Source organism: Haliotis rubra, unplaced genomic scaffold (genome assembly GCF_003918875.1).
Source record: "Haliotis rubra isolate DU_JTF1 unplaced genomic scaffold, ASM391887v1 Scf1521, whole genome shotgun sequence".
Classification (NCBI taxonomy): Eukaryota; Metazoa; Mollusca; class Gastropoda; order Lepetellida; family Haliotidae; genus Haliotis; species Haliotis rubra.
This window is the reverse complement of record NW_025765472.1, coordinates 30444-50173: the sequence shown is the minus strand read 5'-3', so window position 1 is coordinate 50173 and position 19730 is coordinate 30444. Positions and strand designations below refer to the sequence as shown.

The following is a 19730-nucleotide window of genomic DNA, read 5'->3' as shown; positions in this document are numbered from 1 at the left end:
TACACGGAAGTGAGTTTAGTATCCTCTATATATCGGGTGGTAAGACAAGGTTATTAAATTGATTGTGTCTCACCATGCCCTTGTGCTCATAATATCAATCACTAGTTCCCTGATCCAGATTCGACCATCTACAGGACCTATCACACCGTTGGAATTTACGGTATTAGACAACAGTCACACATAATCATGCAAAGAATGCAATATCTTTTTGCTTTAGCTAAGTGGGTCAGGTGTTCGCTGTTTTCTGGATCCCATTTACGAACATCAGAGTCCCTATGATAAAGGGATCAAAGACCGTCTGTATCAGTATATCACAGACCGGTGCAGATTGCACGTAGCAATATGGGTCTCCCAGGCAACGTGTGTTTGTCGTAAGTCGAGATATGTAGGTCATGTGGTCAGCCGAGGTGACCTGCTTGATTCCGTGTTATTGGACTGTGCTTCTCAATCAGATCAGCATCAACATTTGTCAACTGTGATAACAATGAATAATAATTCTCATCACCAAGAACCATGCAGGCACACAAACAGGCGCGCACACCACACGCACAGAGAGAGAGAGAGAGAGAGAGAGAGAGAGAGAGAGAGAGAGAGAGAGAGAGAGAGAGAGAGAGAGAGAGAGAGAGAGAGAGAGAGAGAGAGAGAGAGAGAGAGAGAGAGAGAGAGAGAGAGAGAGAGAGAGAGAGAGAGAGACAGAGAGACTGAGAGACAGAGAGAGAGAGATAGAGAGAGATGTTTGGAAATACTTTTTTCAGTTTTTTCAGAACTAAATTTCTGGTTGCTTCTATCCCATATGCCATCGCTAGAAAAAAATTTGTTATAGACATTGAAACATTTCTCACAAGTACACATGCACCATGACTGGTGAGGTGAATCAGCACTATTGAACTTTGATCATAGGTAATTGCAATCACGTATGGAATCTGCCAAGTCACAGAGCCACAGCATCATTCAGTTTACATAATGACAAGCAGAAAAAGGAAGCCTGTGAGACTGGATCCACACATATGGTCCATCGATCTCATTCCTACTGAAAGATGTCCATTTTAATATGCTCAGCCACCGGTTCCATGTCAATATGTGAGTTTATGAGAGGGGTTTATAATGAGTATTTTATAGGGCTTTGTATTGGCAAATAAATTGTTTTGAAAATATATTGTGATTCTGGTACCCGTAATGCGATACGTATTGCGGTATATTGGGAGCTTAGTGTTTGATAGAAAGTGACACTAATTGTGCATGTCAATCCTATTTTCTACATTATCAGCCCGTAAACATATATATGTTATGGTTCTGATAACAACAACCTTAAAATTAGGTTGCATAGTCAGGGATTTCCTTTTCTTTCTTTTTTATACATTCAATATAATTTGTAGTATAACAGTATACCGTTTTGTCAATGGCTAACGAAGGAAAACATGTGTTGTGACTGGCAGTATGTGTAGATTTTGATTTAAACCATAAGGATAATTAAAAAAATCATATATGTTCTTTACCCAATAAACCGGTTCTCTGAAAAAATATGGCAATACGCGTACGTATCGTTTATTAAGGGTTTTGTTATACACCGGTAATACCGTGCAGTCCATGTATATTAGAGGTCTGACATGGCTAAACATGATATTTAACACACCTTTTCATAATACCCCGACTGTGTATATCAGTTGTTGCTTGTTATCACATCCCGACATTGTATATCAGTTGTTGTTTATTATCACATCGAGACAGTGTATATCAGTTGTTGTTTGTTATCACATCCTGACAGTGTATATCAGTTGTTGTTTGTTATCACATCCAGACAGTGTATATCAGTTGTTGTTTGTTATCACACCCCGAAAGTGTATATCAGTTGTTTTTTGTTATCCCCCCCCTACAGTGTATATCAGTTGTTGTTTGTTATCACACTCAGACATTGTATACCAGTTGTTGTTTGTTATCACATCCTGACAGTGTATATCAGTTGTTGTTTGTTATCACATCCCGACATTGTATATCAGTTGTTGTTTATTATCACATCGAGACAGTGTATATCAGTTGTTGTTTGTTATCACATCCTGACAGTGTATATCAGTTGTTGTTTGTTATCACATCCAGACAGTGTATATCAGTTGTTGTTTGTTATCACACCCCGAAAGTGTATATCAGTTGTTTTTTGTTACCCCCCCCCCCCCCTACAGTGTATATCAGTTGTTGTTTGTTATCACACTCAGACATTGTATACCAGTTGTTGTTTTTTATCACATCCTGACAGTGTATATCAGTTGTTGTTTGTTATCACACACCAACAGTGTATATCAGTTGTTGTTTGTTATAACACCCCGACAGTGTATATCAGTTGTTGATTGTTATCACATCGAGACAGTGTATATCAGTTGTTCTTTGTTATCACATCCCGACAGTGTATATCAGTTGTTGTTTTTTATCACATCCTGACAGCGTATATCAGTTGTTGTTTAATATCACATCCCGACAGTGTATATCAGTTGCTGTTTAATATCACATCGAGACAGTGTATATCAGTTGTTCTTTGTTATCACATCCTGACAGTGTATATCAGTTGTTGTTTGTTATCACATCCCGACAGTGTATATCAGTTGTTGTTTTTTATCACATCCTGACAGTGTATATCAGTTGTTGTTTGTTATCACATCCCAACAGTGTATATCAGTTGTTGTTTTTTATCACACCCCGACAGCCTATATCAGTTGTTGTTTGTTATCACATCGAGACAGTGTATATCAGTTGTTGTTTGTTATCACATCCCGACAGTGTATATCAGTTGTTGTTTAATATCACATCCCGACAGTGTATATCAGTTGCTGTTTAATATCACATCGAGACAGTGTATATCAGTTGTTCTTTGTTATCACATCCTGACAGTGTATATCAGTTGTTGTTTGTTATCACATCCCGACAGTGTATATCAGTTGTTGTTTAATATCACATCGAGACAGTGTATATCAGTTGTTGTTTGTTATCACACACCCACAGTGTATATCAGTTGTTGTTTGTTATCACACCCCGACAGTCTATATCAGTTGTTGTTTAATATCACATCGAGACAGTGTATATCAGTTGTTCTTTGTTATCACACCCCGACAGTGTATATCAGTTGTTGTCTGTTATCACACCCCGACAGTCTATATCAGTTGTTGTTTAATATCACATCGAGACAGTGTATATCAGTTGTTCTTTGTTATCACACACCAACAGTGTATATCAGTTGTTGTTTGTCATCACACCCCGACAGTGTATATCAGTTGTTGATTGTTATCACATCGAGAAAGTGTATATCAGTTGTTGTTTGTTATCACACTCCGACAGTGTATATCAGTTGTTGTTTGTTATCTCATCCCGACATTGTATATCAGTTGTTGTTGGCCATTGACCGCCAACACTGTATCAGAACTTCTGTGTCATTGTGTAAGTTTGACTCATAGAAATAAATCGACCCCGAGATTCCACTTGTTAATGTTTATTACATACCTAGTTGATCACAGTCTGCATAATGCTCTCTGTTGGGACACAAGTGAAATAAAATATATTTGTCATTAAACTATTCAACTTTCAAATCAAATCATCATCACTGTGTTCAAGTTAAAACATATATAGTTCTGTAGAAACGATCATGTACAGTTCAGCGCGGATAGATAGATATAATAAAATCTAAACGTACTAACAGATGAATAGGGAGAATATCAGACTATTATTAATATAATGCATGGATACGTTCGAGACTGATTGACATATCTTTAATCTCTGCATGGTTTTGTTGGACGTTGATCTTTGACACTACAAGTGTGCAGTGTCGTGTCAGTCACCATTAATTTGAATTAATTAATATAATTTCAGTGAGACCCGTGAAGATCCGGGTTAGAATTGGTCTTCAGCAACTCATGCTCGTCGTAAGAGGCGGCCGACGGAAACGGGTGGTCAGGCTCGTTGACTTGCAATTGGTTGACACGTGTCATCTCATCCTAATTGCGTAGATCGATGCTCATTATATTGATCACAGGATTGCCTGGTCCAGACTGGATTATTTACAGACCGCCGCCGTATAGCTGAAGTATTGCTGAGTGCGGTGTTAAGCAACAACCTACAAGCTAATGATTTCAGTGATATTTTCAAGCTTCTGAGAGTTACTCTTACACTTCCGCACGTATTGTGACGTAGATGTGAAAACACATCAATCATTAATATGCCAGTGACATGAAGTCTCTACAACTACTACTATCATGAGTTTATTGGCGGATCTGCAGGTACCATGTTGTCCAACTAGGTTTGTTTACTCCACAAGACTTCAATCGTGGTCCCTTCACACCCCAGCTCATACGGTTTCATGTCAGTGAATTTGATGTAGTTCCTGAAAACAGAAATCAGAATGTTCAACCGTTAGTGAGCGAGTGAGTATGGTTTTACGCCGCTTTTAGCATTACTCCAGCAATATCACGACGAGGGACACCAGAAATGGGCTTAACACATTGTACCCATGTGAAGAATCGAACCCGGGTCTTCGGTGTGATGAGCGAACGCTTTAACCACTAGGCTACCCTACCCCCCTCAACCGTTAGTATGCGTGTGGGAGCTGACCGCCCCGATATTGAGCAAGGCCTCCTTGGTCATCGTATGTCATGATGTTGATAGATCAGTAATTGCTGTATCAAAACAAAATGATCAATAGCGACACTTGATGAATATTATATGAAATGTTAAACACATTGGTTAATTTAACATCTTGATCAAGATGGAAAATGAGAATGCAGACAAATCTGAAATATATCTACTCGTCAAAACGTTTTAATAATCATTTCCTGTCATAAGAAAGATATCTCAGCATGTCAAATGTCTAGTTTTGAAGTAACGAATGATGCATCTCATTGCTATCCAACATGGCTTTCAAGCTATTTATTTCGTATCGAGAAGAAGTAAATGGTCACAGTCCTTGACTTTACGACTGACCACGTGTTGTCTTCTTTTACCACAAGTGATTGATTGAGTGAGTGAGTGAGTGAGTTTAGTTTTACCGCACTCAGCAATATTCCATCTATATGGCAGCAGTCTTTAAATAATCGAGTCTGGAACAGACAATCCGGTGATCAACAGCATGGTCATCGATCTACACAATTGGGATATAATGGAATGTGTCAACCAAGTCAGCGAGCCTGACTACCCGATCGCGTTAGTCGCCTCTTACGACAAGCATGGGTTACTGAAGATCAATTATAACCCGGATCTTCACGGGTCCACAAGCCCGAAGTACGGGGATATAATCTGGCATAGAATTCTACAATTCTATTTTTATAGAGAGACACTTAAAGTTCTGCGACTGGTTTGGAGGAAATGTACTTTTTCTAACCTTGCAGGGTCAATGCCAAGTTTTTGTTGCAGGAATTCTGAAATTTCCTTGGACATCTGAATGTTTTCCTCGGCACTTATGTGTCCAATAGCCTGGAGCTCGGAGTTGGCACATGGTTCAGTCGTACCCCCGTGGGTCATCATCTGGCCTGGATGAATCCTGACCTCCACAAGCTAAAATTGAGCAAACTAAATGAGTGAATGATTGGGTCAGGGGAAAGGATGACAGAGTAAGTTGAACGTATGATGGAGTGAATTTTGCAGATGATCGAACGTAAGATTAAGTGAATAATTGTACAAGGTTCGTGCATGATGGAATAAGTTGGGGTAAACATTTGATAAATTGATGATTGAGTCGTGTGAATGATTGAGTAACTGGAGTGAATAATTGAGTGAGTGAGTGAGTGAGTGAGCGTGTGAGTGAGTTTAGTTTTACGCCGATTTTAGCAATATTCCAGCAATATCACGGCGGGGGACACCAGAAATGAGCTTCACACATTGTGCCCATGTGGGGAATCGAACCCGGGTCTTCGGCGTGACGAGCGAACGCTTTAACCACTAGGCTAACCCACCGCCCCTGTGAATAATTGAGTACGTTGGGGGTAAATATTTAGATACATTGATAGCTGAATCGAGTGAATGGTTGAGTAACTGGAGTGAACGATTCGGTAAATTGGGGTAAGCATTTAGATAAATTGATAATTGAGTAGAGGGAATGCCTTAGTAAGTTGAGTGAAGCATTTATATGTGTGAATAACAAAGTTTAGCGAATGATTCAGTAGTTTGATGAAAGGGTGAGTTGAGGTTATGAATGTGGCAACCAAATCGTTACATTTTAAGCTGACAATGAACTATACACATCTAGTCGACAATTAACTTCTTAACCTTAAATCCGCTAATATCCAATGACTGATTTTTAATGACAATAGGTAAGCCTAAATATACTGAGAGAAACAAATAAAGGAATTTGTATATTGTGTAGGAAAATTTCTATCACAAAGGTAATGTACGATATTATCGGTAACACAATTTTGATATCGATGATCATTGATATTATTCCTATCCACGATATTTTAGTTTATAGATCATTTTAGCCAGCCCTAATACTCAAAGAGAACTATCAAAACCTAATATCTATGGTAACGAGAGTAAACACCCAAAGGATATATAAAATATATGATGCCCATATCGGAAGCTTTATGGTAGCACCGTATTCCTCCATAAAACTTCCAGTCGTATAAAGTCTCTCTTTTCCCTTGGCGTTAAATCGAGGAAAATTTTTCGTAATTTCATTTTCCAGTGGTATTTAAAAGTTTTCTGAAATAATTCTGTTTAGTGGAGACAAAGTGTTGTTCGCAGTAGTAGAAATACAATACACGGAGATAATTAATACATACACACTACCCAACGTTAAATCAAAACTTGTTTTCGAGACCTGGCGTTAAGTCAAGGATGTACATTAACCTTTACCCATGAAGACCATTGTATACAGTCTTGTTATCAGAGGCCGCTACTGATAACATACATGCTGTGTCGTGTTCAAACATACTTGAGACACAAGACAGATCCTAGCAATCACTTTGCTAAAGTCTAAAGTCTCATGCCTTTGCTTTTCAAGCACTTTAGGGCGGTGTTGTAGCCTAATGGTTAAAGCGTTCGCTCGTCACGCCGAAGGCCCAGGTTCGATTCCTCACATGGGTACAATGTGTGAAGCCCATTTCTGGTGTCCCTGCCGTGATATTGCTGGAATATTGCTAAAAGCGGCGTAAAACTAAACTCACTCACTCACTCAAGCACTTTGTGTCTGCCCAAAGCCGATTAGAAAGACTCAACTCTGTAATCGACTGTTCGGTTCGATTTGATTCATAATGTCTTTTAATGCTTGCAAGTTTATATTTGACAGTGTTAGAATAAAATAAATAAATTACAGAGTTAGCGTGGTTAGTTTTAAATTCATACAGTACAAATACATTATGTTCAGCGTTCGAAATTAACGTCGGTCCTCAGACCCGGAGCCGACTGAAAAACACTCGGACCCAAAACTTTTGTTTTCTGCAGGCCGACAGCTTTTCCATCCCATTTGACACTGACATATCCCTGTCTGAACATTCTGATACAGACTTTTCAGAAGACTTGACTCTTGACATGGATGTTGATTTTGTTGTAAATGAAGACTAGTCAGTCACTAGAGTTAAATTAAACTCTTTAACTCAGTAGCTAAAATATAGGGCCTACACATTCCCATCAGGCTCCACAACATTTAATGGTTCTGGGTCATTAGGGCCTGCAGCTTTTCAGGGTTAAGGGCAAACACTGATTATGCTCATATTTTTAGAAATATACAACGTCTGTATATTGAATTTAAATTAACATATTCAAGGAAGTCATTTCCCAAAACGATGCTCTGACCTCTGACCTTGTGCAATGCATGCCACAATAGAGTTCAATCAATACCCACCAGATCTTTGTGCATGTCAGAGACCAAATACCTGTCTCTGGTGCATGTACAGTATTCATTGGGCGGTGGGGTAGCCAAATGGTTAAAAGCGTTGGCTCGACATGCTGAAGACCTGGGTTCGATTCCCCCACAATCCAATGAAGCCCATTTGTGGTGTCCCCACCGTGCTATTGCAGGAGTATTGCTAAGGCGGCGTAAAACTATACTCACTCTCACCCCCAGTAGTCATTAACTTTACATTCGTTAACTTTACACTCAAATGGTAAGCTAACAGATCACTGATAGTATAATGTCCAACTTACTATTTAAGCCCGGTATATTGTCCAATAACAATAAGATCGTGTTAGAGAAACGACAGTACTACCATCCTTATTATTGACAGAAATCATTTTCTGGACTGAATATGTAGATTATAGGAATGCTTCCTCGAACTGATCTGAATACAATTTGAAAGCAATAGAAAAACACATTTATTTATTTATGTATTTGTTTATTTGACTCCATTACCCCTCCCTCCCCCACTCCACTCCTCCCTTCCTACCTACCTGCCTACCTACATGTACCTACCTAACTACCTCCTCCCTCCCCATCTACCTACCTACATGTACCTACTACCTAACTATCTCCCTCCCACCTTCCTCCCTACCCACATGTACCCACCTATCTCTACCTCCTCTCTCCCCATCTACTCTACCTACATGTACCTACCTAACTACCTGCCTCCCCTCCCCTACCTACCTACCTACATGTACCTACCTAACTACTCTCCTACCCACCTCCTTCCCAACCTACATGTACCTAATACCTAACTACTTCCTCCCCACCTCCCTCCCTACCTACATGTACCTACCTAACTACCCTTCCCTCCCTCCCACCTATCTACCCACATGTACCTCACTTAACTCACTTCTCCCATCTACCTACCTACATGTACCCACGTAACCACCTCCCTCAATCCCCATCTACCTACCTACATGTACCCTACCTAACTACCTCCTCCCCCTACCTACATGTACCTACCCTACACTGCACCTACCTCCATTACCTACCCTGACCTGACTGTACGCCGATTTATCGACCTCGGATTTTAATTTATCGACTTTACTGACGATTTTAATTTACCGACCTTTCTAATTTATAATCGACTTTACTTCTGACCTTAACCACCGGTTTATCGACGTAATTTTACCGACGACTTCGATCTGTTTACCGATGACCGACTTCGATTTAACGATCGACCTCGACGATTTATCGATCGACCTGATTTAATTTATTTATCGACCTGACCCGGACGATTTATCGACGATAATTTATTTATCGACGACGACTTCGACGATAATTTATAATTTATCGACGATTTATAATTTATCGACGATTTATTTATCGACCACTTCGATTTAATTTTAATTTACCGACGACTTCGACGATTTATCGACGATTTACCCTGATTTATAATCGACGACGATTTCGACGTGATTTATCGACTTTGATCCTCGACGACGTATCGACATCGACAATTTATTTATTAATTTCGACCTGACGTAATTTTACCGAATTTATCGACTTTAATTTATCGACTTCGACGATTTAATTTATCGACGACGCCCGACGATTTATCGACTTCGACGAATTTATCGACCTGACGACTTTACCGATAATTCTGACCTTCGACTTTAATTTATCGACGATCCTCGATTTATCGAGATAATCGATGACCTCGACGTTTAATTTCCTGATTTCGACTTTATCTCGCCGACGAGATAATTTATCGACCTCGACGATTTATAATGATCGACTTCCGGACGATAATTTATCGACGATTTTTCGACGATATCGACTTCGACGATCGACTTTGATGATTTATTTATCGAGATAATTTATCGACCCGATTTATCGATAATTTATCGACTTTCCCCGACTTCGATTTACCGGATAATTTATCGACTTTGATTTAATTTATCGACTTCGACGATTTTAATTCGACGATCTCGACTTCTTTGACGATTTCGATAATTTCGACGGACTTCGACCTTCCTGACTTCGACCTCGACGATTTACCGGATGACTTTGATCGACGATTTATCGACGATGATCTCGATTTAATTTATCGACGATTTATTTATTTATAATTTGATTTATCTTTGACTTCCGACCGATAATTTTGACTTTGTTTCGACTTAATTTATCGACGATTTATTTCACGATTTTACCTTTATTTAATGGTTTATCGACCATTTTCCTTTTCGACGATTTACCGGATAATTTATTTCGACCTTTGACTTCTTCGAGATGCCGACGCCGATATTTATTTCGACGATTTCGGATGATTTTACGTATTCTGACGATTTTTTCCCGGATTGACTGATATTGAGCCGACTTTCGGATGATGATTGATGACGATTTGTTTATTTCGACATTGACGATGCCGATTTCGGATGATGACGAGAATTTATTGACGCTTTATCGACATTTAATTTATCGACCTTTATCTTTATCGACGCATTTACCGGGACGCCGGACTTCGGATGCCGATGATGATGATGCATTTTATCGACGATGATTTTTCGATTTGTACCGGACATGACGTTTCGATTTTTCCGACGATGATTTCGAGATAATTTATCGACCGATTTTCGATTTTTCCTGGTTTATTGATTGACGATGAGCCTCGACGATGCCGATATTTATTGACGGTTTTTCCTTTACTTTTTTTATTTATTTATAATTTTATTTTGACGCATTTTCTTCGATTTATTTATTTATTTACGATCTATTTTTCCTCGATTACGCGATTGAGATATTTCGATGACTTTCTTTATCCCTATCTAATACCTACATGTACTCTACTCTAATCTACTTCTCCTCTTGTACTCTGCTATGTACCTACTCTACATGTACCTAATGCATACTTCCTCCTCCCACTCTCTCTCCTAACCTATGTGTTCTCCTATCTCCTGCTCCCACTCTACTCTTACCTATATATGTACTCTATTTAACTACTCTCCTCCTCCTATCTACTCTACTCTTACATATATGTACCTACCTAACTACCTCCTACTCCCTATCTACTCTACTCTTACATACATGTACTCTACTCTAATTACTCTCCTCTCCTCCCTATCTATACTCTACTCTACATGTACTCTTACTCTAACTACTTCCTCCCACTCTCCTCCCTCCTACCTACTCATGTGTGTACATGTACTCTACTCTAACTACTCTCCCTCTCCCACCTCATCCTACCTACATGTACTCTACTTAACTACCTCCTCCCTTCCTCCCATCTACCTACCTACATGTACTCTACTCTAATCTACTCTCCTCTCCTCATTTCTACTCTACCTCTATATACCCTACTCTAACTACCTTTCCATCCCTCCCCATCTACCTACCTACATGTACCTCTTACCTAACTACCTCCCTTTCCCACCTCACTCCTATATGTACCCTACCTACACTACCTACATGTACCCCAATTTAACTACCTCCCTCCCACCTCCCTCACTTCCACATGTACCTCCTTAACTAACTCCCTCCTCCCCACCTACCTACCTACATGTACCCACTTCTAACTACCTCACCTCCCTCCCCATCTACCTTCACCTACATGTACTCTGGTACCTACCTAATCCCTCCTCCCCATCCCTCCTACATCTACCTACCTAACTACATGTACCTACCTGCTACCTACTACCCCTATCTAACTACCTCCCTCCCTCCCCATCTACCTACCTACATGTACCCTACTCTAACTACCTCCTCCCCACCCTCCCTCCCTACCTACCTACCTACATGTACTCCCACCTAACTACCTCCCTCCCTCCTCCTCTACACACACTGTTACCTACACCTAATCCTGCCTCCCTCCCTCCCCATCTACCTACCTTACATGTACCTACTCTAACTATTCCCCTCCCTCACCCTCCCTCCCCATCTACCTACTGACATGTACCTACCTAACTACCTCCTCCCAACCTACCTACCCTACACCTACATGTACCTACTCTAACTACCTGCCTCCCTCTCCTCATCCTACCTACCTACATGTACCCCACTCCTCCCACCTCCCTCCCCCTTCCTACCTACCTACATGTACCTACCTAACATATTCCTCCCTCCCTCCCTCCCTCCTCCCATCTACCTACTCCCTACATGTACCTACTCTAACTCCCTCCTTCTACCTCCTACATGTACCTACCTAACTACCATGTCCCTCCATTATCTACCTACATGTACCTACCTCTCCTCCTCCCCACCTCCCTCCCTACCTACATGTACCTACCTAACTACCTGCCTCCCTCCTATCTATCTACTCTACCATGTACCCTCTCAATACCTAACTACCTCCCTCCCTACTTCACACATGTACCCCACTCTAACTACCTGCCTTCCTACCCATCTACCTACCTACATGTACCCTACTCTAACTATCTCCCTCCCCACCTCCCTCCTCCATCTACCTACCTACATGTACCTACCTAACTACCTGCCTCCCCACCTCCCTCCCTTCCCTCTACCTACCCACATGTACCTACCTAACTACTCCCTCCCACCTCCCTCCCTACCTACCTACCCACATGTACCCTACCTAACTACCTCCCTCCCCACCTCCCTCCCTACCTACCTACCTACCACACATGTACCCACCCAACTACCTAACTATCTCCCTCCCCACCTCCCTACCCCTCTACCTACCTACATGTACCTACCTTAACTACCTCCCTCCCATTTCCTCCTCCCAATCTACCTACCTACTTGTACCTTACCTAACTACCTCCCCTCTCCCCCACCTCCCTCCCTACCTACCTACCTACCTACATGTACTCCTACCTAACTATCTCCCTCCCCACCTCCCTCCCCTCTACCTACCTACATGTACCTACCTAACTACCTCCCTCCCCATTTCCCTCCCTCCCAATCTACCTACCTACTTGTACCTACCTAACTACCTCCCTCCCCACCTCCCTCCCTACCTACCTACCTACCTACCTAACTACCTACATGTGCCTATCTACCTACCTACCTGATGTTTATCGCCAGTATTTACTGAGGTCATGGTAGAATAATCAATCAAGATGTCTCGACAATGATCAGATATCTTGTCAAAACGGGTCAACAACAGCTTCCATTGCAGGCCATTGTTTTTGACAATTACAAATCACTTGAATAATAGTAAAGTAATTTATTTTCGTTATATTTATTGCTCTTTTCTGTTTTCTGGTTCATGACATATTATATGAGATTATTAATACTAATATTACAATTGAGGTCTTAGTTACATGCAGGTGACGAAACATCACAGTACGTCATCAGGCACAGATGACATGTGTTCACAGTAACGCAGACAGAGACAGACACATGAACAGATAGACAGACACATACACACACATGCACATACGCAAACGCTCAAAGACAAAGACAAACGCAAACACACACAAAGGCACACAGACAATGGCACGCAAAGAGACACAAAGACACACGCACACAAAATCGTTCACACACATACACAAAGACACACACAAAAACATGCATACACACATGCATACGTTTTCTGTATTGTCGGTTCCCAGGTTTTAATCCCGTACAAGAAGGAATGACTGTCTTTACGAGTATAAAATCGCACATCACGTAACCAAGTAACACCAATGTGCACCGGAATACCATTTATACAACTATTTCTGATAGTTATTCACGAATAATATCATATTACCATAGAAACACTTCTCCCAAGTCAAGACATGCCAAGAGTGTTGGGTAAGTCAGCAATATGTTATCTACATCATAGGTCATTGTGACCTGATAGTAAATCTGCATCGTCAGAGAATGACCCTATTTCAGCTTACACAAACATGAAATCGGTTCATGCCTACCCATCTTGACCTTGAATCCACATAGGGGGTGTATCGTTTTCTTCTTTAGTGAAACGTGATGACACAAACTGCTTGTTTGATTTGACACTCATTTCAATACGATGTCATTCATATGATATCTAGAGGGGATTTCATAATTATTATTAATTCCTAATTTTTCATTAAATTTTTCATAATTCCTAATTTCATAATTCTTAATTTCATAGTTACTAATATATAATTCTGTAGTATTTTTAATATGATAATTCTTGAGCTAAAGGTAATTTCTCAGATATGTAGCCTCGAACAGTGTGATAATACATTGTCATATTCCGATGTGTTATTCAAATGCTACGATAAAACATTGACTATTCACAACATATATTATCGCAGGGAAATAAAAGTCCCTCCCTGTGAATGAAACCTTGAACTTACACTTTCTGGTTTCCGAATAGCTTTGGCGATGATTTTTGAGGTTTCAAACAGAAACCCCTTCGGGAGGTCGCTTGTTGCCACATTCGTGAAGAGAATAAAACACGGCATGGCTACCCTGATTCCGAGACTCAAGCTGCTGACACGGATATCTGTCCTCGTTTGATAAATAGGGAACTTGTTGTTCAACTTCCAGAGCGTTCACACGCCGGCGCAATAATTTTGCTGCTACGCCACTGCCACAGGCTAAATCGTATATCACGTGAGCGGACTTGTTTCATTTGCCTATTTGTCCTTTCTTCACATTGGTCGTACGTGCTGGCATAGAAACTCTGTGTTGTAATGCAGGCTATTGTTGTAATTGTTGCAGCATATCAGTACCACTAAGTAAAATAATGTGTAACACTTGGTAATTGTTTGACATGCGTGCACATGTATTTAGACTAAAAAGCCAACCGTTATCTTGAGTGAGTGAGTGAGTGAGTTTATTTTTACGCCGCTTTTATCAATATTCCAGCAAGCTCTCCATAAACGGGCTTCACACATTGTACCCAAGTGGGAAATCGAACCCGGGTCTTCGGCGTGACGAGCGAACACTTTAACCATTGGGCTATCCCAACGTCTCGTTATCTTGAAGTAATATGTACAGCTTAATTAGGTGTATAATCATATTCACCATGATGATATGATATTACAGTATTGAATAGATTCCAAAGGAAGTACGTGTAGTTTGTAGTCACATTCGTTTACACTTGTCTTGGGGTAAGATAAATAGAATATGACATTCGTAAGTAAATAATATTCTCAGAAACATGTTTATGTATACATATATACCGCTGAAAATGTTTTACAGTGACAGTGACAATGTTTTGTTCAGTGACAGTAGCAGGCCGGAATTTCAGAGGATAGCTTTCGTTGATTCAGGGATCAATTGAGCCAGACCGCGTTAATACGGACAGTGCCGTTTTTCATAAAAAAATGTTCGGATAGTGAAACGTTCGGTTTGCTGAACCATGTCCAGTACACCACACTGCAGTAGAGTAATTCCCTTTCACGCGACTGATGGAGACAAAAGAACGTATGTATACATGTATCAACTGACATATAATCATGATTTATTATAATATTCAATGTATATCCGATTTGACTTAAACTTCTTTGGTCGTTTGACTTATTTGACTATTTTGTTTAATTACAGTGGCACCACACCCACCAATCAGTGCAACTCGAGATGGAAGAGGAGGCCTTCAAGTCCACGCTAATCCACCCTGCAAAGACGGAGACAGCGCCGATTCCAACCATCTACAGAGATGAGGTATCCCGACTGCGACGCCACCACGACGTTGTTCCAGCCGACCTGCTAAAGGAAATGCCTTCCTTCGCAAAACTCAAGACCATTCTCTACAGACAGCGGCACAAGACCATCCCTAGGCTCCCTCCCACCCGACGTGAGATTCGGCAAACAAGAACATTGAGTGACTGTGTGCAGCAGATGCAGATTTGGCGACGGCACCTTCTCCTCAGCTCCCCGGTTGTTCGAGCAGATCTACACACTGCATGCTGAGTATCAAGGCCACATGTTCCAGTTCGTGTACTGTTTGCTGCCGAATAGATCTGAGGATACATACAGTAAGACCCTGGAACACTTGTGTCAGATGGCCCATCAGCTGAACTGTTTCCTCGATCCAAGGACAACAACATCATCGGTGTCCTGGACTACACTGATCACGTCCCTGACCTGATCCACCCTCAGTGATCCATCAATGTGACTTACAGGTGAACAGTCCGTGACTAAAACATTTATTGTTATTTATTTATTAAATTTCTACCATGACTACGGTATCAGACGACGACTCACATTTCTTAGTTTTTCTTGTGTATTGAGAGTACCGGAATGCAAAATCCCGTTAAATCCCTAGCATAATCGACACTACATATTTACATTTTGATGAGTAATATCCATTGTGTTAACATGTCTATGAGTAATATCTATTGTGTTAACATGTCTGCGAGTAATATCCATTGTGTTAACATGTCTGCGAGTAATATCCATTGTGTTAACATGTCCACGAGTAATAACCATTGTGTTAACATGTCTACGAGTAATATCCATTGTGTTAACATGTCTACGAGTAATATCCATTGTGCTAACATGTCTACGAGTAATATCCATTGTGTTAACATGTCTATGAGTAATATCCATTGTGTTAACATGTCTATGAGTAACATCCATTGTTAACATGTCTATGAGTAATATCCATTGTTAACATGTCTACGAGTAATGTCCATTGTGTTAACACGTCTATGAGTGATATCCATTGTGTTAACATGTCTGCGAGTAATATCCATTGTGCTAACATGTCTACGAGTAATATCCATTGTGTTAACACGTCTATGAGTAATATCTATTGTGCTAGCATGTCTATGAGTAATATCTATAGTGCTAACATGTCTACGAGTAATATCCATTGTGTTAACATGTCTATTACTAATATCTAAAGTGCTAAGGTGTCTACGAGTAATATCCATTGTGCTAACATGTCTACGAGTAATATCTATTGTGTTAACATGTTTACGAGTAATATCCATTGTGTTAACATGTCTACGAGTAATATCCATTGTGCTAAGATGTCAACGAGTAATATCTATTGTGCTAACATGTCTACGAGTAACATCCATTGTGTTAACATGTCTACGAGTAATATCCATTGTTCTAAGATGTCTACGAGTAATATCCATTGTGCTGACATCTCTATGAGTAATATGTAATGTGTTAACACGTCTACTAGTAATATCCATTGTGTTAACATGTCTACGAGTAATATCCATTGTGTTAACATGTCTACGAGTAATATCTATTGTGCTAACATGTCTATGAGTAATATCCATTGTGCTAACATCTCTATGAGTAGTATCCATTGTGCTAAGATGTCTACGAGTAATATCTTTTGTGCTAACATGTCTATGAGTAATATCCATTGTGTTACCATGTCTACGAGTAATATCCATTGTGTTAACACGTTTATGAGTAATATCCATTGTGTTAACACGTCTATGAGTAACATCCATTGTGTTAACATTCGTACGAGTGACATCCGTTGTGTTAACATGTCTACGAGTAACATCCATTGTGTTAACATGTCTATGAGTAATATCGATTGTGCTAACATGTCTATGAGTAATATCCATTGTGCTAACATCTCTATGAGTAGTATCCATTGTGCTAAGATGTCTACGAGTAATATCTTTTGTGCTAACATGTCTATGAGTAATATCCATTGTGTTACCATGTCTACGAGTAATATCCATTGTGTTAACACGTTTATGAGTAATATCCATTGTGTTAACACGTCTATGAGTAACATCCATTGTGTTAACATTCGTACGAGTGACATCCGTTGTGTTAACATGTCTACGAGTAACATCCATTGTGTTTACATGTATATGAGTAATATCCATTGTATTAACATGTCTACCATTAATATCCATTGTGTTAACATGTCTATGAGTAATATCCATTGTGTTAACACGTCTATGAGTAATATCCAGTGTGTTAACATGTGTACGAGTGATATCTATTGTGTTAACATGTCTATGAGTAATATCCATTGTGTCAACATGTCTATGAGTAACATCCATTGTGTTAACATGTCTATGAGTGATATCCATTGTGTTAACATGTCTACGTGCCAAACACAGTGTGTTTCCATATTTAAATAGATAGGACAATCTCCACGTGTCACTATCGTCGTGTTAGCACGTCAGTGTGTGTCGCATCATGCAACAGCATGTGTTGGCATATCTATGTATGTCACACTCTTTTACCCTGACAACCTTCTCCAGAGCAATCATGATTACTTATTAGACGGTACGTTTATAATCACGAAGGTTAACATGGACAAAAACAATGTTGCTGGTTGTGTGAAGATATGAAAGTAAAAGTGAACTGAAAATATCAGTGTACTATGGAATCCGAGAAGGGACATTGTCACGTTGTCGCCCTCTGAAAATCAAGCAAAATGAGGCAAAATTAACCAAATCGCGACAATGCGACAACGCGACATTTCGTCAATTTGTCGCACTGTCGCGATGTCGCATGTGGCGTTTTGGATACTATTTTTCTATTCCTCCAAAGGGCGACAATGCGACATAGCGCCAATTTTCAAGGTCAAACTATGTCGCGTTGTCGCATAGTCGCCCCACCTATGATGTGGTGCCTAAAAATGCGCCACAACGCCACAGTCCTGAAATTATTCATCCACCTTGCAACTTTTGCTATAGCGTTTTACAACCCTTTATGTACGCTTCATACATTCTCATGGTCATGCTTTTCAGAAATAGAGTGAGTGAGTTTAGCTGTACGCCGCTGTTAGCAATATTTAAGCAATATCAAAGCTGGGAACACCAGAAATTGGCTTCGCACACTGAGCCCATGTGTGGAACGGAATGCGGGTCTTCAGCGTGACGAGCGAACGCCTGAACCACCAGGCTACCCCAACACCCCTTATAGGGACCGTTGGGTCTAAACAGCGAACAAAGATGTTTGTATGGCTTCCCGTGTTTTGTGTCGTCTATGCAAACAGGGAACATTAGAACTTGAGATTTCAGCCTGAACAATCACAACGTGCATTGATAAAATGCAATCAACACCTGGTGTAGGCCACATGCACGTACATGTTTACCGTACTTCTCTATTACAGCAATCATGTGCCACTCGGGCACCTTTGTTTACGGAATCCGTGCTTAGTGTAGGTTGCAAAATTACCATAAAATATTACCTGCTTCACGAAATGTCCGGCACTATGTAAAAATGAGAAAACAGAAAACATTTCTTTTTCAAATAGCGTTATTTTTTTCAGAAGACCATCGATCACATACACAATAGCTTCCGAAGTTTCAAACAGATTACTATTTGGTGACATCACTGCTGGAGTAGATATTGACAGAAATATACTTCTTTCTCAATCTTTGTTGGCATGTATTTTTGAGAAACTCATGGGGGCAAAGGTGTGTTAAAAAATGCAGCAATCCGAAACATGAGGCTCATTAACCTATTCAGACAATGACCTACTTTTCAGCCGATCCGAATTTTCTAGTGTGAAAGTGAAAATAGACAGCACAAACAACTATGGTTACACTGAATTCCAATTCCTTGTTGCATACGAAAATGTAATTTACAAATGAAGTTTAATTTTAAACTTCAATAACATCGTATTTCTATATTTTGTGGCGAGGTGTAGGCAGCATGTGACCTTAACTAAGACGTCACTGACTGCTCCAGTTTGATGAGGTGGTAAAATAATTCACAATGTATTTGGCTCACTGGTTACACCTGTTTGGTATTTTTTGCGCTTATTCAGTGAGGTTCTGTAACGCACAGTGTGATTGACCTAATATCAAGTCCGTATCAGTCCGCTAAACTTTTCTAGCGGCAGAGCCTCGTTTTGAGATTTCCACGATTTCAAGGGTTCTGTTTGTCAGTGCTCGCTGTACGACAGAGGACGCTGCACGACATGTTTGCAAGGATTATAAGGAGCGTAGTGTTGCAATATACAAGTGCTTAGATGTATCAAATAATACTGATAAATATTTATGTATCTAGTTAAATGAATTGGTCTAAAAATTCTGGACTTGTT

General features: G+C 40.2%; 1 protein-coding gene across 1 annotated transcript; it reads right to left on the bottom strand.

Annotated features, from left to right (window-relative positions):
• Nucleotides 1–3462: 3462 nt before the first annotated feature.
• LOC124270519 (macrophage migration inhibitory factor-like) lies at nucleotides 3463–14310 on the bottom strand. Its single transcript, XM_046705536.1, has 3 exons — nucleotides 14098–14310; nucleotides 5357–5529; nucleotides 3463–4363 (listed from the first exon to the last, which is right to left on the bottom strand). Exons 1-3 carry the CDS (start codon nucleotides 14203–14205, stop codon nucleotides 4276–4278), a joined length of 369 nt encoding a protein of 122 aa, XP_046561492.1. The 5' UTR covers nucleotides 14206–14310; the 3' UTR covers nucleotides 3463–4275.
• Nucleotides 14311–19730: the final 5420 nt, after the last annotated feature.